Consider the following 26,697-nt stretch of genomic DNA (forward strand, 5'->3'; position numbering starts at 1 on the left):
CTCCCCCACACCCCACATACCCACACACTAACAGCCCCCCACAAACCTATCCCCATGCCTTCCCCCACAATATACAAGCATAAGACTTCTGTTTAAGCTATTTTTCAATCACCTCTGTGTATACTATGCAAACACATGTAAATCAGGATAAAAATAGTTTTTGAAATCAAATTAATGAATGTTGTAGATTTTCAATTCTTTAGAATATAATTTGGTATTTTTCTGGTTCTGAGATGGCAAAACCCCTTGCTGAAAGAAGTACTTCTTGGGGCAAGGGGAGGGACTTCTGGTGGCAAAGGTCAGGGGTTAAGGGGCAGGACTTCCAGTCACAAGATGGTGACCAGGGGTTGGGCCACCTGTCAAGGGTCATGGCTACCAATGTGGCCCTCGACAGCTTGCCAAAACTCAGTAAGTGGCCCTTCATCCGAAAAAATTACCCGCCCCTGGCTTAGACTGTTGTGGAGGTGCCAGCACTGAAAGAGCAGAGTTGTTGCATATCTCATGTTGAACTACTCTTGTTGTGGTAGGACCAGGGTGGGAAAAATACAGCCCACGGGCTGGATCTGGCCCGCCAAGGGATTTTGTCTGGCCTGTAGCAGGTCCCTTGACCCTGCCCGGCTCAGGCATGGAGGGTAGCTCAGGCCATGGCATGTGCAGCTGGTCCCGCTGCCCCCACGCATGCAGTGGGGCCGGGGCAGGGCAGCAGCTGGACTCTGCTTCTTGGCAGCCCTGATGGGAGTAGCTTCTTCCAGTTTTCACTGCTGCCGGACCTGGCCCAACTGCCTGGGCACTCTGGTCCATCTGCTCCGCACCTGTCAGGGCTGGACCTACGCAGGCGGGGTATGCAGGCAGCCGGATGGGATGGGGTTGTGAGTGGGCAAGGAGCTGCATCCAGGGGCAGGTGGGTCTGGGTCCTGGATTGCAGGGTCTTGACAGTGCAGATCTGGGGTCCGAGGTGGAGTTGTGATCCAGTCCCTGCATGCCCCGGTGACAGGCACCAGTTCTATGGGCAAGGGTTGCACAGGGAGCAGATCACAGCTCTGTCTTGGGTCTTGGCCCCAATCACTGTCCCCCAATTCTGGCCCTGGCCCTGGCCCTGGCTCTGGCCCTGCCCCTGCTGCTGCCCACCTGTCCCTTTCCTGGATGCAGCTTCCTGCTTATCCACAACCCCATCTTGTCTGTGTGCCTGCCCCATGCAGGTCATGGCTGGTCTCCTTGCTGGGTAGTGATAGTGTGGGGTTGGGGCCTGGCATGAAGCCTCAGTCTGCCCTTGCCCATGGAACTGGTGTCTGTTTCAGGGTCATGCAGGGAGCAGATCATGGCAATGCCCTGGCCCCTGCACTGTCAGGGCCCCACAATCCCAGCCCTGGCCCTGTCTGCCCATCCTGCTCCCAGATGCTGCTCTCTGCCCGTCCACAGCCCCATCCTGGCTGCCCAGCCCAACGCATAGGGAGTTTTAGTGAGCTGTTGGGGTGGTGGGAGGGTTGCTGACCTGGTCCATGACAGCTCACCAAAACTCTCTAAGTGGCTTTTGGGCCCAAATAATTGCCCACTCCTGCTGTAGGGGGAAGTGAAACATCACATAACTACAAGAGGCTTGGCTTGCATCTGTGATGTTAGTCTCTCACTTCTGTGTGGATGAAACTTAACAAATTCAGCCACAAATTTTAAAAGCAAAGTAGGGAAATTAGTTTCTTTTTATTCAGATTTAACCAGATGTTCTGAGCAATTTCCCCTAATTAATCTAACAGCTCTTCATCTAAACTGCTTTTTGTCTGGTTGCAGTCTTCTAATGTGTCTAAATGATGTTCTTCCATTACAAGGATTCCATGGTCCGGTTATATTCATTAAGGTTTTGTTTGTTTCCTTACAGGCTAAACATATTATTGGCTGGTATGAACCCATTCTATTTCCATGCAGTGAATGTAATTTTACACTGTCTAGTGACTGTTGTGCTGATGTATACTTGTGACAAAGCTGTATTCAAGGACTGTCGACTTGCCTTTGTCACAGCTCTGTTCTTTGCTGTGCATCCCATTCACACAGAAGCTGTAAGTATATGATCCATAAAACAGAGAGAGAGAAGCTAAAAAGAAATGCATGTTACGCTTAAAAATAAAACTTTTAAAGAAATATAGGATGTACTATTTGCCATGACTTAATGCGATGCACGCTTTGAATGGTTAACAGCAGAACGACTATCATGTTCATTTATTCTTAACATGTCCTATCAATTATTTTGGAGTTCATACCTGCCATCTTTCTACTGTAGCACTAACTGTGATTCTCATTAACAACCTAAGCAGAGAGGCTAGAAATACAAACATAGTCCTTCAGTTGGAGGGGAAAAAACGTAAAGCCCCAGTGTCTCAAAACCAGAATGCTTGGTGAGACATCCGTCCTGCTGAGACATTGGTTCTCCCCATTTTTTTCTATAGTTTTTAATTTCTGAACAAAAAAGGGTCCCAAGTTATGACTAATGTTTAGAATGTATGCAAAGTTACAAGATAGTAAAAACATTGTCATGAGTGTCATGGGTGTTAAATGGCTCATGAATTTATTCTCATTGCCTTTTTAATTTAAAAGATTAGAATAGATTTAGGGAAAGTCTTCCATTTAATAAGCTTCAAAATAAAATTAGGGTGTGTTAGCTCCTGTTGCTGCTTTGTTATGTTTTTTCTGCTGTTGGTTATAAGAAAAGGCAAAGTATCAAAATCTTACATGCTTTAAAATAATTGTTCTAGTAACAGATTTATTTTCATTCTCATGAAGATAAAACAGGTGCTTTTCTCTTTTCAAATGAGAACAGAATTATGTTTCTGCATAGACAATTATATGTCTAGTTAAGATACCACCAACATTATACTTCATTGTTTTGAGCTGTCGTAAATGGGTGAGATTGAAATGACTGAAAAGGCTCAGAATTTTTTAGAAGAGATTACTTTAGCAACAAAGAGCCATGAGATTTACAGTTACCTCCTGTGTTGTCTCATGTGAGCTAATCAGCCAAGCTCCCTTAGACAGTACTGTTTTATAAGAGATGTTTTAGAGTAGGCAAGCTTTGCATTTATTTTTGTCTAGCTCAGAACTTGAGTTTGAAGAAAATGCTGGAGCATTGAAGATTACATAATTAAGTTATCTTAAAAAAGCAAAAACTTCAAAGCGGTTTAATTTCCTGTATGTGCAGTTTCTAGATCTTTCTGAAGTGGAATGCCAAAAATTTTGTAATATGACTAGTTATAGTGAAAGTTGCCAACAAGGCTTGGAAAAAACACTCATACTCATTAAATTAGTGATTGCAGTTTTTGTCCGTCTCTGAATTGATTATTATGTGACCTTTGGGTAATAAACTTTATCTTGTTTGTTTTTCCCCCCTTAGGTAACCGGTATTGTAGGCAGAGCAGATGTCTTAGCCTGTCTACTATTTCTGTTGGCTTTTCTCTCCTATAATAGGTATGGAACTTTGATATTAAATGTTATGAGACATTGCGGGCAGGGTGAAATATGCTCAAAATCTTGACAAGCGTATTTCATTTAAAGCTGACAAAACTCCTCCATTCTGCCACTGTACTCCACCACTGTAGTGTGCTCAGTTCATTTAAAGCTGACAAAACCCCTGCACTCTACCACTGTGTGCCTAAAAGAGCTTTTAGTCCTGGCAGTGATTTTTAAAAGAAGGAGCCTGACATTGCAAACTTTAGATGAATAAACCCATTGAAGCTTACAGCAGTACTCATACCAGTATGGGTTTGCAGCACTGGTCCATAGTTGTTGAGAATATTTTAAACTTTGGTAAAATCTTTGTACACCAAGTGAACAGCAGTAACTTGCATCCTTTTGAAACAAGTAATGCAATTACGTAGCTCACTGAGAACCTAGGATTTTTTCCCCTCCTAACAAAATTAATTTCCTTTGGAGTTGCAGGAATTCTCTGCCTGAACTGCATGGAAAACATAGAATGATAGAAAATTAGGGGTGGAAGGGACCTCAGGAGGTCATGTAGTCCAACCCCCTGCTCAAAGCAGGACTGTCCCCAACTAGATCATTTCAGCTAGGGCTTTGTCAAGCTGGGCCTTAAAAAACCTCCAAGGATGAAGATTCCATCACCTTTTTAGGTAAACTGTTCCAGTGCCTTACCACCCTCCTACTGAGAGAGTTTTTCCTAAAATCCAACCTAAACCTCTCTTGCTGCACCTTCAGACCATTGTTCCTTATTTTGTCATCTGTCACCACTGAGAACAGTCTAAAGCCATCCTCTTTGTAACCACCCTTCAGGTAGTTAAAGACTGCTATTAAGTCCCCTGTCAGCCTTCTCTTCTGCAGACTAAATAAACCTAGTTCCCTCAGCCTCTCCTCAGAAGTCATGCGTCCCAGCCCCCTAAGCATAGTTTTTAGCATAGTGCTTAATCTCGGAGCTGTTGGCAACAGCAGGGCTTAAATTTGTAATTGTCCCAATATATATAGAACCTGGCTTAAAGTGCTGGAGGGATGTCTCTTCTGAAATTTCTGTTCCATTTAGGAACATGCTAGGTGATGCCATTCTTTATTATGTAATAGAATAATGCCCTCTTCCCTCCCTTGAGTTGTTTGCTATAAAACCTTAGTGCCGTTTTGCCAGGAAGTTTCAGAGACTGGTGGTGGCCTATGTATGGCCTTCCTTCGCCCCCATGAGTCAAATGTCTTGCACTTTGTAACAGTTAGGATTTGTCTCTGACTTAGGAAGGTGTAGATGGGTGAATGTTTCACCCCTAGACTGAGCATTCTGTCACTTCCTAGAGAAAATCAACATGAGCCCAAACTAGTGGAAAGCAATCATCTTTAATTTTCCTGGTGGCATACTTTCCACTTGTTCTGCTTTCCTCATTTTTCCTTTTTAGTACTTCTTCTTTCATGACTCTTCTGCTTCCCACATTTTTTATGTTCTTTCTTTTAGTTTAATTAATATCCTGTTTTCTAAACCATTCGTAATTTATCAGAAGACGTTTGAAAAGCAGTTTCAATACATGTAGGTAATTCCTTAATATATATATGATCTTCTAAAAAATATTTACATGCACTTGAAAAATGTGTGAGCACTTTTAATAAATATGAAAATAACTTTTAAAAAAGGAACTAAAATCTGTACATCATATTTGTCTGCAGGAGTGTGGATCAGCTTTATGTTGGGGAACATTTCCCTCCCACTGCCTCTCCCTTCTTCCTGCTGCTTAGTTTGTTTCTTGGGACCTGTGCAATGCTGGTAAAAGAAACTGGAATCACTGTGTTTGGTGTGTGCTTAGTCTATGACTTCTTTTCCCTCTCCTGCAGTGGTCTCAAACTGTAAGTAACAGTTTCTCAAATATTAACACCTATATATATTGAATATATATTAACATGTCTATAACACTATGAATGGAGTTCTGGTCCTGTTGAAGTTAGTGGCACAACTCCCTTTGACTTCAACAAAGCTAGTGTTTCTGTCTGTACTTTATTTTTGTTATGTTTTTGCCTGGTACTTTTCCTCTATAGGTTGAATAGACAAGGCTAACTTTAGGTGGGGAACTGATTTTCTAAAAACAGCTAATGTTGAAAGGGTTTTATATTTTATTTTTTGTTTGAATTTTGCCTAGGAATATCAAAATCTTTTTAAAACTTATTTGTTAAACTTTCTGCACTCACAGGAAAAAAACTAAAAAACTGAAAAAAAACCCCCTTTTAAAAAAGCTAAACCCTCCCAAAACCCCCGAACAAACTCAAAACAAACCCTCCTCCTCATTGTTAACCAGTGTGTCACAACGTCGTAATTACAGAAGTGTAGTTTGATATAGGTTTTGGTGTTACAGTCAAATTTGATTATTTTTTTTTTTACTATTTTTAAGTATTGTAATTGCTACTTTGGAACTCTTTTGATCCTTCAAGCAGTGCCATTTTTACTTTTCTCCTTTTCTGTACATTTCCATTTATTAAATAGGTAATCTTTATTAGTTTTTACGTAATTGGAGAAATTAGCAGCTATCTGCACTTACTGAAGAAAAATCAGAATTTTTCGGGCCCCCTTACAGAATCCTCCTAATTATGTCAATAATTTGGTGCCTCCTTACCTATCAAAGAGAAGGCAGTAATAAAAGAAGCCGTTGTGTCCAGCTTGCCTGCAAACTCTGAGTGTGGTATATATGTGTGTTATGACTTGTGTGTATGTGTAATGCTTTATGCATTCCTGTACTGCATCTCATATTTCATCTCTTTCCACTCACTTCAATGGGGTTGGATAAAACTTTGCAGGAAGCCCTCTGGCTTCTTCCTGGACTGCTAGTAGTTTTAGGGAATGATGCACTAGTAGGGTATTTCTTCTTTTGTCTTACCTGCATTAATTCATGGTTGGTCAGTGGCACACTATTTTGTGCAGTTACAGGTTCACAGGGAATGGCATAAACCATGCTTCCAGACATGGGCAGATCTAGAATTTTGAAAAGGGGTGGTTCAGATGGTGTAGTGCATCATTACATGTAACACAACACCTATTTTTCACTGGGTAAAAAGAAATTAGAATCTTTGCTAGTATGCTAGGGGGCTAGCACTATATTATCCAGTTTAAAATCAAACTGTATTGGAATGTTCACTAATTTACTATATCATATATTATGTATAAAAACCACAACAAACTTGGGAAAAAATAATTAAAATATGTTGTTTCATTAGTTCCGTAGCCATTGGAATTAAATGTATATCTCTCTAAGATTTATAAAACTAAATCTAGCAGTCTTGAACTTCACTGAAAGTTATTTCCACATCTGAGTTAATATGTTTAGCTAGAGTTAAAAACACTCTACACATTCATGGAAATGGCAGCTACATCAGAAGCATCTAACAGACAGCAGAATTTCAAAAGAAAGACAAGTTTGATTAGTTGAACAGCAAGACTATTAAAAAAGAGAAAGGGTCTTTAACACCCATGGCATGAAGAGTTTAGAATGAATCAAGTCAATTATAATGAACCATGAAGTCAAGTGACTCCCTCACTGCTCTCTTAATAGAAATGCTGCTGCCACTTTTAGGCAGTTGGTTTTAACTTTGGGTGGACCAGGAATCCAAGGGGAGTATGACTGCACCCTCCCTGGATCGGCTCCTGCTTGCAGTGATAATATTTCTCATGTATTATGTGAATTTTCAGGAGCTGAGTGGCTAAAAATGATGTGATGGTTTTCTGTGCCTCTTTTCCTTTCCTTCTCCTCACATCCAGTAGTCCCTAAATATTATCATACTTCAGTGATATTAAAGAATTGTCATATCTAGGCCACTAACTTGATGAGAATGAGGCTTCATGGCCCAGATGTGCTATACTTAGTAGGACTGTGAGAAGCTTCGGTCTCTGATTTGATTCGGCAGAAATTCAGCCTGATTCAGTGGCAGAATCTCCAAATCCGACTTGAATCAGGAGACCCTTTAATCTCTCTGAATTGAATTGGAACCCTCCAAATCAATTTGGAGAGATTTAGGAAGATTCGATGATTCCGACATAGACATAGCTTTAAATGTTTTTTCTATGTACCTCAAGGTACCAAGCAGCTCGTGAATACTGAGATGCTGGGACAGATGGAGTGTTTTATGGGAGTGGGGGGGGTTCCCCCATATGCTTTGTGGTGGACCTGGAAGTGGAGCAGAAGCAGTTCCAGTCCACTTCTGGGTCTATCGAGGAGTGTGCATGGGACCCTGCCGCCTGGGTTGGTGACTGGTGCCTCCTGGGTCTGGGGGGTCACCTGGGGTCTCCCTGAGGCCAATCACCGAGCTGGGGGTGTGTGTGTGTGAGGGGGTCCCCCATGCACTTGGAGGCAGACCTGGAAGTGGACCAGAACTACTTCTGGTCCATTACTGGGTTCACCGCTGAGCATGCAGGGGGCCCCCCACAGTCCTGTGGGATGCTCCATCGGCCCCAGCATCACAACATTCACAAGCCACACCTGGTACCTTGAGGTATGTCGAAAAAACATTTAAAGCTGTATCTATGTCCGAATCACTGATTCTCTTTATCAGCATTGAATCTTCAGATTTGGATTCAGCCGAATCGAATTGGGAAAGTGATCTGAATCAACAAATTGAATCACTGTCCTCCAGTTTAGGCTGAATTCGAATTGAATATGGCCTGTTTCACATACCCGTAATACTTAGATGTTGTATTGTGCTCTAGCATAGCAGTGTATGACTGTCTATTAGGGCTGTGTGAGGCTTCGGACAGAGCTTCGGATCTGGAGAAGGTTCAGACACTTTAGGGATCGAAGCAGCACATCTGGGTGGAAGCGTGGCCTTGTTCAGCTTCCCGAAGCGGTTCGGAGCTTCCAAAGCGCTTTGGAGCTGCCTCGGAGATACGGCCATAGGGTATAATGGGGAAACAATAAAATATCTATAACTTTGTTGTTTTTTGTCCATTTTGGATTAAATTTTCTGAGGTGGTAGATTTTGCAGAGATAAGGAGGTCTGCCAAGTGTCAAGAGGATTGGTGCAGGGGTTTAGGGGGAACGGCACCCCAAATTTTTTAAAGCAAAACCCATGTCACGTCTAGGCATTACAACATAGCAGGGTGAAAACTGCAGGGCCAGTAGTTCTTACTAACGCCACAAAGCCTGCCAAGTTTCAAGAAGATCGATGCAGGGGTTTGTGGGGAACTACCCCTCAAGCTGGGGACAAGCAAAACTCGTGCCATGGGTGCTGTGCGACTGACTGTGTCTGTCTTGGGGTGGGGAAGCCTGGCTGCTAAGCTGCTGTGTTCCCAGTTACCAATCAATGGATCATGATTCACTCAGGGACCAGCTCAACACACAGGACCTAGCTACTACATAACGACTTAATGAGCATGGATTAACACCTGCAAAACCAAGCTAAGGAGAGGAAAGAATCAATACAGACAATCAACTGCCCCAAGACAGGGACAGTTGTGGCACAAGTTTTGCCCATCAGCAGCTAGGGTTGCACGGCCCCAGAACCCCCCTGCACCGATCTCCTCCACAGCTGGCAGGCGTCATGGACTCAGCAGGGGCCACCACCCCTGCAGGTGTCATCCCACTGCGCCTTAACACGCAGTGTCACCCATGGCACGAGTTTTGTTTGTCCACAGCTTGAGGTGCAGTTCCCCCCAAACCCCTGCACTGATATTCTTGAAACTTGGCAGGCTTTGTGGCCTCAGTAAGAGCTACCAGCCCTGCAGTTTTCACCCCCCTGTGTTGTAACACACAGCCGTGACAAGGGTTTGGCTTTCAAGAATTTGTGGTACAGTTCCCCCCAAACCCCTGCACCAATCTTCATGAAACTTGTCAGGTTTCATGCGCTCAACAGAGGCTACCATCCCTTCAGGTTTCATCCAAATCAGACAAAAAACAACAAAGTTATAGATATTTAATTGATTCCCCATTATACCGTATGGTCAGATCTCTGAGGAGGCTCCGAAGCTTTGGAGCCGCTTCAGCCGGATTGAGGCAGAAATGCGGTCCCAAGCTCCAGATCGGATCATGGCCATCTGAAGCAGCCAGATCCAAAGCTGGATTGGACTGCTGCCAACCCGCACAGGCCTACTGTCTATGTGTGACTTTTAAGGGGCAAAAGAGAGGCTGCAGGTTCTCAAGTACTGCCAAGACTTGCTCTCCTATCCCTAAGCCTATGCTTGTTTGAATTGGTTTATTCAGCAAGGCAGCTGCCACAAAATATAACTGTTGTGAAATACACTGCATAATTTCTCCTGCTCTCATGGTCCGGAGGAAATATTCTGTTATCTGAGGTGCTCTTGCTCTTTCATTAGTTACAAATTGCTATTAATTATTTACCTGTTATGCCCAGTATTTGGTCACACCTTGGCACATTGTATTAAATGAGATTTCATTTTGCATTAAGACATTAATATGTCTTGAATTTCCAAGATGCTGCCTTATGATGGAGTAGACATGAAACTTCTTACAAGGTTTTCCTTCCCCTCTCTTTTTTTTTTTTGCTTCTCAATTTGTTGAGTAATCAGGAGGAATGGAAGGGCCCATCAGAGATTCGCATGGCAGCCTGTGGCTTCTTCATCAGCTTCGCTGCAGATTCCTCCGTCCAGCAGGGAAAATGGAAAGCACCGCTTTGCTCAGAAAGGGACCTGGAATTCATGCCACCCCACATCACCTGAAGAGCAACGGAGTAGCAGCCTTTCAGTCTCAAACAAAGCCATGCAGGCTATTCTTAGGTACTGCATGCCAGCAGCAGTTCCCATTTTCTTTAAACTGGGCATTTAATATCTGTGTTTGTTTTACTCATGCTAAGAAGCACTTTACTTATTTTAGGGAAGAGAAGAATAATATCCAAGATGTGTGAGGAGCCCAGGTGTATGATAAGGTGCTTCTACCCTGACAGCTTGTGGGATGAGTACTTAGTTGTATTTCTAATCCTTCCTTTGCAGCTCTTTTGAGAAGAAATTTATGGGGCTGTGCTCTTGGTCTGAAATTGGAGAACACTGGCATGCATATTTCCCTCTTAAATTCTAAAATTGGGTGGTGAGTACAGGAACATGGTTCTCCACAGCACTACATTATAAAACACTTCAAATACTAACTGCCACATTCTGCCTTGCTCAAGAATTATGGAAAAGCTGGGGCAGTGGAATAATTAAACTATGTTATATCTGACAGTTAGTGAAGCTGTCAGTACAGTCACTGTGCCTCTTCTCTTCAAACCAAGCCCTTGCCTTTAACAATGAGCCACACTTTGATACAGGGCAAGAATGCTGTATTCCCAATTTTAAGAAAAATGCAGATGAGTTTTTGCGGTAATGCTTAGTTTTGAAATGTTATGCACCTACAGATAAACATCTCAATTACTGAGAGATATAATTGATGCTGTCTTATTTAAAGAAACTTCCATCTTAATACCATTATTTTAAAATGTTTCGTGTGTGGTGGGGGTAGAATTTCCTTTTCTCAAATTGACAAGATGATGATTCTCCAGTACCTTTTAATTTGTAGGCTAAGACAAAATGGTTTTAAAAGTCTGCTTTCAAAATGTAGCTGTCTCAAGCGTGTCAGTATAAGATGAAAATTAATGAGCAATTTATTTTCTTTAAATAAAGAGTAATTTTGTTTTCTCTAAAAGTGCCCTCAAAAATTGGTGATAAGACTTAGATGGCTCCACAATGCAATGCTGCGTGGATCTTTGGTACATGTAACTACTGGCTTTATAGAATTTTACCCTAAGATATGAGACATAGGTGTAGAGATCTGGGGGAGGACTTAGACCATGCATATCAAGCCAGATGCTTCCAGCAGGTAGTCCCTACACGAGATCATATGTACGTTCCTTTCAGCAGCCCATGTACAAAGAATATAATTATGGAAGGGCTTTAAAAAGGGGAAAACTGAGGCTGTCTCATTGAGGTAGCACCTGCATTATCAGTGCCCATTAACTGTATAGTGCAAGCCTATAGTATGTTTTAGAAATTAAGTTTCTTAATAATTATATAGGAGTAATAACTCTAACTTTAGGGAAAGTGACCCTCAGTGAGGGGGAGGGTATTTTCTTGTTGAATGATGAAAAACTCTTCCCATTAGATCTTGTGTTTTACAGTATGATTTATGGTCCACTACAGTTACCCAGAAGTGGAGTGCTGAAGTCTTCTGTTGTCTGAAGATAATCTGAAAATGTGTTTTCATCTGTGGGTGTGTTTTATGATGCATACCTTTACATACATGGGCTCCTAAAGAACCGCGATAAGCAAACGCCTAGTAAGATGCAACTCTTCTGATGCCAGTCTTCAAATACCTGGAGTATGATTATAACGAGGATGGAGAGACACTAGTGTCTGTGGTCACAGGGGGTCGGACTAGGAATAACAGTCTTAATTTACAGCCAGGGAAACTTAGGTTGGACATTAAGAAAACCTTTTTTCAGTACGAGGGAGATTAAACACTGGAAAAGGTTACTCAGAGAGGCTGTGAAATCTCTATCTCTGGAAGTTTTTAAGAACAGGTTAGACAGACATTTGCCTGGGCTTGTTTAGACAGGGATGATCCTACTGTGACTAGGGAGCTGGACTAGATGACCTCCTGAGGTCCCTTCCAGCCACAGGCGACTGGTAGGGAGGGCACGTGCCCCCTTGAGATTGGTCCCTGACTTGGCACTGCTCAGGACAGAGTAGTTTTTTTGCTGCACGGACTGGTGGTGTGTTGGGCAGTGGGGGGCACTAAGCTGTGGCACAGAAGTATAGGAGTGGATATGGGGGTTTTGGTCTGGGCCTGCCCACAAATTGTGCCCCTCCAGACTCAGGAGGCACCAGTCACCTCTGCTTCCAGCTCTGCATTTCTGTGATTCTGTTCTCTAAAGCTGTATTAAATATATTAATTAAGTAAATATATTTTTCCATGTGGTAAATGGTGTGAATGGAACAGACTATTGGTATGTTATTTCGCAGTGTATCTTTCCTTGCCTCCCATCAGATTGTCAAGGCTTCTTTGTTTATATTCTGAGGTGTTTGTACAGACCAGCAACTAGTCTGCTTGGACTTCAGGTGCGAAGTCCATGTAAAAATATTTTATTGAATGCACCTCTAACGATTTCCTTTTGAGGAATTCACTCTGTCATTGTTACTGGTCACATCTGAGTTTTGGGTCAGATCGTCCGTTGGTATATGCTGATTTGGCTCTATTGTGTGCAAGTCCTAGCAGCAATGATGATGCTTCAAAACAGACTAAAAGTCACCTGATTGATTTATTTGAAGGACAAAGCTTATGCACCAGACACTAAATGAATGATAGCTTTGAGTCAAAGAAAATAGCAGAATGTATGTGAATTATTAAAGCAGGCTTGTAGCAGTATCCTGGTGTGAGACACTGGGAAAGAGAGCTCCTGTTCACTTGGAGACTCAAGATAATGGTTTTATAGAGGAGATGCTATGCTGTCCATGCTTTATAGAGTGTATCTTGTTTCCCTAAGCAGCCTGGAAACAAGCTGTCTCCACTGTTCAGTCACTAAAAAATGTGGTGCCACAGACAGCTGAACTGTCCTCATGTAGAATTTCTGAAGCCTAGAAGAATGGTTGATGGGTACCTCTCATATAGCAGCCCTCATTAGCCTGCCCAGTCCTCCTGTCCAGTCAGTATCCATTACATGTAGTGGGTGGTTTTATGCAAATCATTAACATGGCAAACTATGGAATCTGTTTCCCTAATGTGGGGGCAAAATAACCCCATATGCAAGTTAAATTCTATCCTGCAGGTTAATGAGTCTTTATCATTTGCTTTGCCATTCACCTTTGGCTGTCAAGGATGTATTCACCCTTGGTTGTCTTTTGTTTTGGAGGAGATGAGGAGGATTGGTAAACTTTTATAAAGGCCCATTCAGTTCCTTTCTGGTCATAGGTGGAGCTTGTGCTGAATCTTGGTCATAGTAGGTCAATGAGCTGTCCAAATCTCTTCCAGATACACTTTCTCTAAAGCCTGATGCCCAATTAATTGTAATTGGGTAAGAATAGTTAGGGCACTAACGTTGGGATCCACTGCTGTTTTTGCCTTCTGTTTTATTCCTGCTATTTCTTTCTTTGCCTCTCTTCATTCTGTGTTTTGTTTGTTCATGATTGTTCTTTTAGGTACTGTGATGCAGGGTATCAACATAGGAAAACAGATAGATTTGTTTCCCCAGTTCTCCTCTCGCCTCATCTCTCTTGCTCACTCTTTCTTATTTCTTTATCCTCTTTTCTCTTTCACTCTTCCTTCAACCTTTCTTACCACTCCCTTTTTATCTCTTTCTGTCTCTTATCTTTCTCATACTCATTTCTGGGGGATTCTCCCCTGCCATGTGTGGGAAAGCCTCCTCACTCCATTCCATTTCCATATTTGCAAGGAAAGTGGCAGAAGCAAAGCTGTGGTGCTCCATACATGATGGAACTGCTTCAGAGAGAATCTGTCAAGTATGTTTTCCTCAGCTGCTTTCTGAGTGTCTGCACATGGTGAATTAAGCTTGGTATGTACTTAGCTCTTTTTAAAAGGGAAAACAGCTCTGATTATGTGATCATTTTCATCTGGTTGTATGTAAAGCACTTTGGAGCTGAAGCACAGTTTTGGTGGCTGTGGTTGGTCAGTTGTCTACTTGATAGCTAACAGCCAACTGGGAAGTTGGCTGGCCTGCTTTGGTGCGGCAGATCTATTATGCTAAGAGGTGTGGTAGAAAGCTCTGGAGGGAGTTACTAGATGCAGCTGTAACTCAGTACCTCTCTACATTGTATAATGAATTCCCCTAATGATCATGTATACAGTTAACTGTGAATTTTCTTCTTCCCCATCACTCTTAACTTTACCTGCCTACCAAGCTGGTTGGCATCAGTGGTATAGCTCAACTTCATAAATGAGGAATTTTCTATACCAATGGCCTGATTCTTTCTGTCTTTTTAGCCACTTACAGTAATAGAAACCAAGGGTAAAATGTTTATAAATCAGAACACTAGTGTTTTACATCCACATTACAGTAACTCTGCCCTGCTGTAAAATGTCTGCACCAGATAAGGGGTAAAAAGGAATTAGTGCTTTTATGGTCATGGGCAGATGTGCTGTTTGAAGCATTCCAGGTGCCTCTGAAGCACCCCAGACAGTGAAGGTACAGATGTCCACACCCAAAGAAGCACTTAAAAAATGGCTGAATTGCTTCGGAAGTGACCCTCAAAAAAGGAGGAACACCTTTTCAAGCACTTTATGAAACATCTTCACCCTTCAGTAGAGCAGAATGGGGATTGCTCTGACCTCCCATATCCCACTGTGCTCTGCACCCCACTGCAGCCCATTCCACGCCTCTCTGGGGGTCAGAGAGCAGGGTGGACAACCAGTGAGTGCTCAGTTGACTTCAGGAACCTCCAGAGGTGAAACATTGAGTAACACCCTGGGATTTCTGCTCTGAGCCCTCCAGCTGGGGAGTGCTATCACTGCATGTCCATGCAGCCATTTTGAAGCACTCTGGTTGGGGCTTCACGTCTGCGTGGCACTGAAGCTTGGTGCTGATACACATTTGAAAAGCATGATTTGGAGCACTCTAAATGCATATCTGTCCATATCCTATGGATGCAGACAGAACTGCAGCTCCCAGCTGTAACTTAGAACAATTTTCACAAAGCCTTCTGAGTTACAGCATTACTCCAGACCAAACAGAAGTTCACTGTCAGTTCCAGGGGGGAGGGAAATCTAGTTGCCTGCTGGGAGCCTGTAGCCAGGTTCCCATATCAGTGGTCAGGACCCTGCCAGCACTCGCTGTTTTCAGAGCGGGGGGGGAGAAGGTAGCAGGGGGAGCTCATTCTTGGGGCTCCCCAGCTGGTGCTGAAAGATGGGGTGGGTGAATTGGACCCTGTCCTGTGCCCCCTTTGAGGAGGCTTCAGTACACCTGCCCCACCCTCTGGGGGAGCTGAAACCCCCCCAGATTAAACTCCCTCTGATCCCTTTCCCCACCCTTCCATCCTGAAAACAGTGACAGGCTGGGAGCTCCACAGACACAAGTAACAAAAGACTCTGCATTTTGTAACATCTACATTTTGTGAGGGGTCAGATTGTCACCTGATATGCCAGTTTTTAAGGTATTTGCAGCCATGCGCTTGTGTTTGGTCACAGCTATAAACTGCTTTTTGTGGTCAGATCAGGCAAAAATTGTCTCTTCTGTCTGCACCTTATGTTTACTGTCTCTGGAGATGTTTGTGTCTAGAATTTGCTGATTTCTTGAGATCCAAAAGCTGAAAATCCTATCAATGTTTCTTATTCACTAGTTTCTATTGTTGCTGCTGTGCCTGAGTCAGTTTTCCTGGCACATTTATTATAAAGCTTATTGGAAATATCTCTGGTGCTATATGTGACTGTGTAAACTGAACAGTTGGTGAACAAAGAAAAGAATGATCCTTTTCAGTCTAACACTTTTGCACTTTCCTCTAAAATGAGCAATACTGTGCCTTTCTCTAAAGTAAGAACATTTTTGAAAGAAATGTTCCTGGTAGATACTTGGCAGTCTTTGCTGGTTTTGTTTGTGTTCCAGATTCAGGGTTCATCTGGGGCAACATAAAGGTATATAGGCTGTTATGAGCATGCCTATATTTAATGAGAATATGTGAATTTGGGACTTGAGCAATTTGTCCAGTGCCTGCTTGTCTGAGGCCTAGTTGAGGTGAAAAATAAATGTGCATCTATAATTTTTGCAATTTGAAAAGGCATTGCCAATCCTTAAACACATGAAAAAGTATTTGTTGCCCTTACATATAACAGCTAAGATGACCCTGGTTCTCAAACTATGGATCATACACTTCTAGCATATGAAGACCTCGCCAGTCAGATAATAGTGGCCTTCTTCATGTTTCCATGTGCTAATCCCATTAAAAGAGAAATAAAATACATTAAACACTTTTCCATCTAAGCAATTTTACTTTCTTTTCTGTTGATGTATTATGTGACCATGAATGGGGAGGTATACTTGAGAGAGAATCCTTCTTTTCAAATGTGCTCTACAGTGAAGAAGTTCAAATATCCCTATTGAAAAAATGTTTGTAGGTGGCAGCTTTTTGCAATAATGCAGTTCCATTGTTTCCCATGTATAGTAAGTGTCTCCTCTGTGTCTCCTCTTGAGTAACTCCTGATTGTGACGACTGAAATGTCTGAAAGGGTACTTAATTTTTAAAGTTGCTTGTGGAAATGGGATTTGAACTCCTAAGTATGTTAAGCGTATTTGAAAAATGTTACTTGTTACTTCATGTTTGGGGTTTGTAACAGGGTGGTCTGGCCCTTTACAAGGGAGCAGATAGGCCTGTTGTAGAAGCCCAGCTGTAGGTTTTTAACTAATGAGAGACCACAAGCAATTAAAAACCCACAGAAGAAAGCAGTGAGCTAGGGGAAGGAGCAGTTTGTGGGCAGGAGGTGGCCTAGAATCCAGATAAGCTTGCTACTGGAAGAAGGCAGGCTACAGTCGTGGATCAGAGCTAAAGGGCCTTTCCAGAGATGGTCTAAAAGCTTTGTTTACTGTTTGTTAGTTTGATCTGAAGGCTATGTTTTGTAGTTAAAGGACTGGCTGAGGAGTTCCCAAGGGAGCAAAGCCAGCCTGCAAGGCAGCAGGCTTACCAACTTGTTTAGATGGTTGTTTTAAGAAACCCTTAAATTCTATTTCAGCTATTTTTGGTGATTCAGGAGGTGAAGCTCTTTCCTTAAACTCTGTCCTGCACCATTGTCCAATGTGATATTAGGGAGCAATATACAGTACTGCCATTTCCCTGTTAACATATGCAAAAGATCACATTGACTTTTGCAAACAAAGAATGAGATGGCTGGTTGATCTTGGGCTCCAGCCAGACAGTGGTCCTTTAAATCTACTCAGTGTATACACTAGCTACACTAGCACCCTCTGTGTTAGAGAAACCCAAAGCAAAAGAGTGGTCAAAATTCATATTGTGTATCCCAGAGAGAGTTGGTGAGTTGTGGATTGGTGTGCTATCCAGAAATGTACAGTGAGATCAAAATGTATCTTCCTTATAGCTCATTGTCAGTCATCCATCCTGCATTTGAATTGAAACAGATGCACATCTCCAACATGGAGCAGGAAGGGGATGGGTTGCGGGGGCACAAATGCCAATGTACATGATACTGTGACAGTCTTCCAGTTGATAGGATTGTTCTGGCCTTTTCTAAGTCAGTGCTAAAGAGATTTGCAGTCCATATGTAGAAATGGCTTCCTTCAAATACGGCATGAAAAAGCATGAAACTCTTGCATAAACTTCTGAAAAAGAGAAAACTCGCTTACTTCTCAGTGTCTGCTTTTGCACAAAAAAGTCACCTTTAAAGAGGCCAAAAGTTATTTCAGCTGTTAAAATAAAGCCTTCCCTTGTGAGCAGAATTAAGGTTTAAGGCCTTAAACCAGTAAAATAAAAATGTAGATAGCATCTTCCAGTGTGATATGTGCCAAATATGGATTCACTTGGTTCTAAGAAGCAGAACACTGCACCATGCCAGAAATGCCTGGGGTACCTTTGTTTGGGGCTAACAGAGTTTTTTAGAGGGAGGGCTGCTCTTAGAAATGATGGCAGAATTGAAAATGTTCTTTTAGGAAACCACAGGACTGTTCATTCCATGGGCATCCAAAGAAATGGATTTGTAATGACGATGTATTGCACTCAGATGTAAACATATCTCACCCATTCTTAAAATTAGCCCAGAGACTGTGTTTTACACCACTAATTCCAAACACTAACTTTCCTCTGAAATATATGAGGCCTAGATATGTTTTTCTATGCAGAAAAAAACTCATCCAACAAAGCTTTGGGCCAATGGATGAATCAACCTTTATTTTAAAAGATACTTGATTCATGATTGCTAAATTTTATCTGGAGATCATGGCTACATTGTATCACTGAGTAAATTTGTTTTGGTTTGCTTAGGATCGGTTCCTAATTTTGTTTTTCTGTTTAAATGCACATACATATAAATGTTTTGCCTTTTAAGTTTTGGGATTTCTAAAGTTTGTTACAAACAATGTTTTCAATGTCTATAAACTTTGGTGAATAACCAGAGTCAGGTACCTGTTTATGCGATTTCTTTACATTTCCAGTTTCAGATCCCAGTCCTGTAACTGAATCCAAGCAGGGGGTTGGCTCTTATGGACCCATTTGTGGGAATGAGTCCTAATTGTCAATAACCAGTGTGCCCTGACACTTCTCTGTAAAGAAGTACATTTCAGAGAGCAGCAGAGATGCTGACCCTGCCAAACACTTAAGAATATGCATAACTTTGCATATCTGCCTAGTCCCAGTGAAGTCCATTGGATTATTCATGTGAGCAGAATTTTGCAAGTATTTTTTGCTGGAACTGGACCATTGTGTACAATGGCTGTTGTTCATTTTAGTTTGCTGCCCATTTTTAAAACTTGGGGGTAGCCCTTTGTGGAGAGAATGCTGTGCTTCTGCTCTGTACTTGGTTTCAACAGGTCATTGCATTACAGTTGATGAGAACCTGCTATGCAACAATGTATGAATGATGCACGTGAAGGTACTCTCACGTGCTGTGAAGTTATGGTCAGTTGGGCCATAAGACTTCCTTGTATTGATCTAGCTTATTAAGCAGCTCTGGAAGATGAGAAAGCAGGTGGCACAATGAATGTGATCTAGTATACTCTAAATAAACTTTTAGAGATATTCCAGGCTCCAGTATGAAATGTAAAATCTCTCTTGCCAGGCTTGGAACCTGGAGAATAACAAGATGTTACTGTAATAAAGTAGCCACTGAAATTACTGTGGTACCTAGAGCAGTGATTCTCAACCTTTTTTGTACCAGGACCCATTTGTAAACATTGATGGCCAGTCCCGACCCAGTGCCCCTCACTCCCGATCCACTGCCTCCAACCCCCAGGCCCTAGTACTCCAGTGTATGGGGTGGGGGGTGGATGTGTGGGACAGGGTGGGGTGTGTGTGGGGGCAGGAGGAGGCTCCAAGCAGCCCTGTGCAGACTGGAACCCTGCCAGCCTGCAAGGGGAAAGCCACAGTTTCATACATTTTTCTCCTTTAAAGAATAATCCATTTTTCAAGTTTGTGTGCAACCCTTTCACATACTCTTGCAACCCACTTTTGAGTTGCAACCCACAGGTTGAGAAATGCTGACCTAGAGCATCATGGAGTGTAGTCATGTTACACCCCTTTCTTAGTTCCTGTCTAGCCAATGAGAATTTCCTCCTACTATATTTGCAAAGCAGCTAACATGAAGTAGCAAGTTTCAAAACCTGCAGAAATGTGGATAGAGTTTGTTTTGGAGTGGTTCAGGAGAGGAAAGGTAGGAGATCAATTATGAATAGGTGTTGAAAGGGAGATACTGACCTAGAGGCCCTGGTGAGGAAATTTGGGAGTTGGGACTTCCTTCAATCCAGAGAATGGTGAGCCTTATGGAAAGACAGGCATGTATGCAGAGTGGCCTATTGTATTAATAATTTAAGTGCTCTGGTTCTAAGCAGGCAATAGTTTGCTCTAAGAACTCTTTAAGCACAACTTTGGGGTCTGAGCCCAGGTCAGATCACCTGAAGTAATAGCTGCTAATCACAGTGTAGACTGCAATACAGGGCTGGGTCAAGAAGTGGGAGAACTGTATAACTCCATGCCAAAAGACAGATAACAGCCCATAACTGAGGGAGGCATGGGTGCCTTCAAAAAGGGCAGGCTGGGTCTGAGGTGTAGTTTTCCTGGTGACAGAGGCATGTTCCCACCATGGTGGGAAACCTTTTTTCAGCTCCCTTCCCAATGGAAGCAAAGCACTGCTCTACTTTGAGCCTGACTTAGCAATCACTAAGGCTGCACATAGGCATTTGGGGAGGTCAGGGGGAGGTTGATCAGGTTAAAAATAGCCACCTGATCTAACTTAGTTCGCCCAGGTGTGGGCCTTACACTAGTTAGGTGGAACTAAGTAGGAACTGTACACAAGTTCAGGACAGTTAGATAGGTTTAAAAATGGCCGACCCAATCTAAGTTAACCCTACCTCTGAGGTACACTCAACTTAAATTGGGTTGGCCATTTTTAGGCCTCTCTGTTCTGACCTTTTGTACAGTTCCAAGCACAGCCTCAGGGCTGGGAAAGTTCAGCTGCTGACCCCAGCCCCAGGGCTGCGCTTTTTCTACCCGCTTCTTGGCACTGGGCTATTTTTAGCCCTCCTGACCCTTTGCCCCCACCCCCTGATGAACAAGCCCCTCCTCCTTCCCCCCAGCCCACCAAATCTGTCATCCCACAAGCTATTCCCAGTGCTGGTTTTACCAGCATTCACCGGTGTTGGGAGTAAAAAAATGTAAGTCAGGGTAGGGGGGAGGGGTAGATGGGATGGCAGGGTTGGTTCATGGGTGGGGGAGAAGTATTTATGGGTGGCGTGGGGAAGAGAGCCTCACCATCTCCCGCTGCAGACCCCATGAGCTTCCCTGATCCCACCAAATCCTCTTGGAACCCCTGTACTCCCCTGTGGACCCCACTGTCACCCTGATCCCTTTCACAGACCGCTTGCCTCCCTAATCCCCCATGGACACTCCCTGCCCCCCTGACTCCCACACAGTTCCTGCTTGCCTCCCACAGACCCTACTTCCCCTCCCCTGATTCACTGAGGCCCCCTGTCAACCCCACCCAGCGGACTCCCCCCCCACCAATGCCTCCCCAGGGCCTGCCTGGCTCCCCTGATTCCCCAACCCTCCCACTAGTTCCCCTATCCTGAGTTACCTTATGTCAGGTGGCCGTTTTTAACTCATTCTAAGTTCTCTCTAACCTCCTCGAATGTCTGTATGCAGTCTAATATCCCTCAGTGAGATATATCTTAAAAGCAGTAAGTCACACGTCTAATCCAATCTCTGAATACAGTTCTTTAGACTAGCTTTTCACTACGAATCCCTGCAACAAGACTAGCCATTATCACACAGATCTGATTTGTCTTTGTATAGCCACTATTCAGGAAGCAATGATATACTTAGATTACCCTCTGAATCTAGTTGTTCTTTTTCAGCTTCAGAAAATGGTGCATCTTTTTATCATCAGGGTAAAACAACAGGCAGGAATGACTATTAGCATACTCCAGGAAGATGTGAGAAGCAGGATGTTCTTAATTTAAACAAGACTGGGAATCTGGAATGTGTGTGTGTATGTTAAGAGTTTTCACGGCAGAAACTGTCTATTACTTTGCTATCCCTGTGTACAGCATAATGGTCTCTCCGAGGTACTTTAATACAAATATTTAATAATAGTTGGTTACTAACTGACGTTTGGCAAAAAACCCCCTGAAATCTGGAACCCTTGAAAAGCTGATTTTTGTCATGATAGTATTATTTTGATACAATGATATATTAATATTTGACACACACACACACACACACACACACACACACACACACACACACACACACGCTCATGACATTGAAGGCTGCCAAATAATATACTCAAAAGTTAGGATATGCCTGAATTAAGGTCACACAGGACTTATGTAGCTGCATTATGATACAGCCTGCAATTATATGATTACACTCTGTTTTTTCCACATGCCCTCCATTTCACACAGCAATAGAATGAATGGATGATGCTCCTCTAATGAGCAGCTATTCGTTATTTTATGCCTTCCTTATTTTACAAGTCTGTGGCTCCATGCCTTATATAAGGTGTAGTTTTGAAGACTGAAGTCATGATTTCCTCCTCGACTCTTCTGTGCACAAGGAACCTTAATGCTAATATTCCTTAACTTGTTTACTTTTGCAGTCTACAAGTTTGGGTTTAGCTTTGTTCTTGTATATATATTCTTTTAGGCTTCTTAAAGAGGAAAGGGAAAAAGCATATCCCATATTCATCAATGACCGGAGTGTACCCTGAATAAGTTTGTAGATGACACCAAGTTGAGGGGAGTAGTAGATATGCTGGAGGGTAGGGCTAGGATTTGGAGAGACCTTGACAAATTGGGGAATTGGACTAAAAGAAATCTCATGAGGTTCAATAAGGAGAAGCGCAAAGGCCTGCACTTAGGATGGATCGGTCCCATGCACCAGTACAGGGTGGGGATTGACTGGCTAAGCAATAGCTCTGCAGAAGAGGACCTGGGGGTTACAGTAGACAGTAAGATGAATATGAGCCAACAAGTGTGGCCTTGGTGCAAAGAAGGCTAATAGCATATTAGATTGCATTAGTAGGAGTGTTGCCAGCAGATCGAGGGAAGTGATTATTTCCCTCTGTTCTGCACTAGTGCGGCCACATCTGGAGTACTGTGTCCAGTTTTGGGCCTCCCACTACAGAAAGGATGTGGACAAATTGGAGAGAGCCCAGCAGAGGGCAATGGAAATGGTTGGGAGAGGTTGAGGGAACTGGGCTTATTTAGTTTAGAGAACACAAGATTGAGAAGGGATTTGATAGCAGCTTTCAGCTACCTGAATGGTGGTTCTAAAGAGGCTAGAGCTAGATTGTTCTTAGTGGTGGTAGATAACAGAACAAGGACCAATGGTCTCAACTTGCAGCAAGGGAAGTTTAGGTTAGATATTAGAAAACTTTCTTACTAGGAGGGTAGTAAAACACTGGTACAGGTTAGCCAGAGAGGTTGTGGAATCTCCATCCTCGGAGGATTTTACTACCTAGCTAGACAAAGCCTTGGCTGGTATGATCTAGTAGGGGATGGTCCTGCTTTGAACAGGAGGTTGGACTAGACAACCTCCTGAGGTCTCTTCCAACCCTCATTTTCTATGATTCTGTGATCCTGTGGCATCACTTCATTAGCTGCATCACCTGCATACTTCATCAGCAGGGTGGGAACCTTTCAGATCCACCATCTAAACCTTTGCCACTTACATTAATGAAGTAATTAACAGCAGTATTGGATCATTATCTTCTGTATGGAATAGCACTAGAGAGGGATGAGATACACAATTTGCAGTGGCTTTCACAGGAGTGGAGTGATGAGACTTGAGAATCTTGCATTCCATTCAGGCTTTGGAAATGAATGTGCTGTAGTAGACATGCACTCTTTGGCTAGTCCCCCAGTACTACAACTTGAACCAGTCTGTTCCAGTACTCTCTCATCTTCAGTCCTTGCTCAGTGAGTTTCATTCTCTACCTTGTGGTTTTCTCCTCCCAGTCACAGTCACTTTGCACAGCAAGTCTTAGTTTCATCCATCAGGACTTTCATTCCTTGTACTCTCTTCACACTGCCAGACACAGATCACATTTATTTTCTCCATTCTTACTAGCACTTAGGCCTAGTCTTCCTCCCAAGGGATCCTTAGCCAATCAGTGTGCTCTTTCTGGCTTCTTGTCTGGGTCTCTGCCAGATCCAGGTGATCTTGCAGCTAAGTTTTCCAACTTCCTTTCCTCCTCATTGCTGGTTTCCAGGACCCCTCTCTGTCCCACCCCCACTCATTCCCTGATCTGAGTTCTAGTATCTGGCTATATATGGGACCTAGAAGAGATGAGAGCAGCAACCAAAGTTATTTAATTGCTTTATTTGCTTCTTTTAATATTGGTAAGTTATTTTAATTATAAACAAAGCAAGTGAATATGCCCCTAAGCAGAAAGGGGACAGTATGAAAATCAACATCCTTAATTTGATGTTGATGAATATAAGATTCAATAGAATTTGACCCTCCATAGCTTGGTTATTTGAGTTAGCTTTTTGGGTAACCAGTTTATGTCTCTTTAGAGAGGAAACCACCTTCTTCTTTTTTTTTTTTTTAAAAAAAAGAAGAGGTGGTATGTAAGTAACATACCTATTAGTATGAGGTGTGCAGGATCCCAATTTTTCCAAAGCAGCAAATGAACTAGATATTTAGGTCTCTTATAGGCTTACAGGAGTTACAAGGCAGGGCAGGAATTGTTAGTTACATACATAAAGATGGCTTCATATTAGCCTTCATATTTCTCAGCTAACTTTTTAAAAGTATCTATAGACCTATAGATGGAAACTAAGCTTGAGGAAAAGTCTCACACTGAAAAAGAGTATCAGGAGCCAATGTCAGGTATAGAGGATTTTTTTTTTCTGTTTTCCCTTCCTGAGTGATACTGATCACTCAGGGTGAAATTCATCCATATTCATCTGGAATGCACAAGAACTTTATTCCATTCAAGTCCCACATAAAACCTCCAGTTGTAGGCACTTACAGTATACACATCCATCCTATTCCTTATTTACTAATAGAAAATCTCTGTTCCGTCTTTGTTCCAGAGTTGATTTGTGGGAAATTCCATGCATTTCCAACCTTTTCACAGCATTTACTTTCTTTCCAGGATATATATATATATATATATATATATATATATATAAGTGATTTTTGAAAAAGACCTTGTATTTGTTTTCATTAATCTTTCCTAAAGTAATGAAATCCAAGTGTTGAGGAAATGACAGTTGAGAAATGGGGGGGAGGAAGGGGGGGGGTAGAAATCATAGCAGGACCAGGTGAATTATTTTGGAGTGAATTGGATCAATTTTGTATTGGGGTTAGGTAAAAGTATCTCCAACCACCCAAAAACTAAAGATTAATCAATGGTAAATGGCATCTCTGGGCCACATCTCTGTCCAGTTGTGCATCTTTGCACGCCTGTGTTTGTCTATAAGTAGGGACCTATGCAAATTGAGGCGGCAGATGGGTGATTTTGTAGGCCAATCATGGTGACAGCTGCCATTTTTAGATTTATCGCAGCAGAGCCCCCCCCCCACACGCACAGCCTTTACACACTCTCACTCTCACTCTTTCTCTCTCTCTCTCCCCTGATTGGCCAAGGGGCCCTCAGTGGTCCCGCCCCTTGCCGCAGATTGGCAGATGGCCTGAAATTGCAACATAATCTTCCTCAGGTTGCAGCAGCATACCTCTCTCTGCCTGCTTAAAAGATGGTGCCAAAACCCTGTTGCTTCTCTGACTGGCCTCTGATTTGCTCCCTTCCCTCAATCCCCATGCTCCAAGGCTGCAGGGCTTCCCATCCTTTCCTTCCATTTTTTGGTGGAAAAAGCCTGATTTCACATTTTCTGTAAAAAACAGAAGATTGCAATTTCAGTAGGTCCCTATATCTAAGCCACCTTTTTATTAAATCTTTTTGGATGCCTAACACAGTATTGCACTATTTTGACTCATAGAAGAATCCAGATGTAGCTTTCCATTGTGCTAATGTCCGTTACTCTGTAACCTACTTCATAACTTCTTTGTCTGATACTCTGTGTAGGTATTGCAGGTGGAGTGTGATGGACTCAGAGGGCTAAACAACATATAGTTTTGGATTTCCACTGGATGATTTAAACCAGGAGCCAGCAACCTTTTACAAGTCATGGGCTGGAACAGCCCAGCTCCATTCCAGTGTGGTCTGGGTGGCTTTGGTGGCACATCAGTGACTGGGGGCTTTTCTTGTGCCCATGCTGGGGCCAGGTAGCTGAAAGCTGTACCTGTACAGCAGCAGCTTCCCTCAAACGGCCACTCCCTGACTGGTATGGGTGGAGCTTCCAGCTGGTGGGGAACTGCACTGGGACCAGGTGTGGCTCCTAGGTGTCTGGGCCCAGTCCAGGCACAGTTACAGCTTCTTTGCCACTAACATTTTGCTGAAACCATCTGACCTGTGTTGACTGGAGCTGGGAGGGTGGGGAGAATGGCAGCAGCCTGGGTGCAGCCAGAACCTCTAACGCTGCTCAGCCCCAGCCTGGGCAGTGGCAAAGCCAGCTCTGCAGGCCAGATCCAGTGGCTCTGCAGGTGGGATCCAGTCCATGGGCCATATGTTGCTGACTCCTGATCCAACCTTTCGAAAACAAGAAGTGCATTCATCTCATCCACCATAGTTTTAGCCAGACTCAATGGACATGGCATACTTTGAGTTTGACTGCAAAGCAGTAGTTGAGACTTGATATTTATTTAAAAAAAGATAAAATCAACCAATGTTCTTAATGCCTCTTGCGTCAATTTCTGTTTTTATTAGGTACATAGAGCCTCCTTTGACTATCCATTTAATCTGCATCTTGATTCAAGGAGGAAGAACAATAAATCCACGTTTTAGGCCTCTAATTCCATTGCCCCAATGCCTTCTTTTAACTAAATACATCAGAAACCCTTAATCCTACTCTAGTTTTGAAAGTGTTGGAACACAGATTTTGCTTGTAATAGCAGATACTTGAAATGTAGCCTTTGCTATCCTTCAAGCAGTTTCCAGATTGTGAATGTCCAGGAAGCTTTTAGTGCAAAAGGGACTCTGGTAAATGCATTCCACATTCCCAAACATCCGCATCGAAATTCAGATA

The 26,697-nt window shown here is 42.9% G+C and overlaps 1 protein-coding gene across 2 annotated transcripts in view; it reads left to right on the plus strand.

Moving 5' to 3' along the window:
* Window positions 1-26,697, plus strand: part of TMTC1 (transmembrane and tetratricopeptide repeat containing 1) — a 337,017-nt gene that overhangs the window by 31,191 nt on the left and 279,129 nt on the right. For both annotated transcript variants that reach the window (XM_019515485.1, XM_019515486.1), the window contains exons 2-5: window positions 1,874-2,051; window positions 3,380-3,453; window positions 5,143-5,319; window positions 9,980-10,186. In XM_019515485.1, the coding sequence (XP_019371030.1) occupies window positions 1,874-2,051; window positions 3,380-3,453; window positions 5,143-5,319; window positions 9,980-10,186 (636 nt within the window). The remainder of the gene's footprint in view (window positions 1-1,873; window positions 2,052-3,379; window positions 3,454-5,142; window positions 5,320-9,979; window positions 10,187-26,697) is intronic.

The sequence above is a fragment of the Gavialis gangeticus genome, unplaced genomic scaffold, assembly GCF_001723915.1.
Source record: "Gavialis gangeticus isolate Ggan-Ray unplaced genomic scaffold, GavGan_comp1, whole genome shotgun sequence".
NCBI lineage: Eukaryota > Metazoa > Chordata > Crocodylia > Gavialidae > Gavialis > Gavialis gangeticus.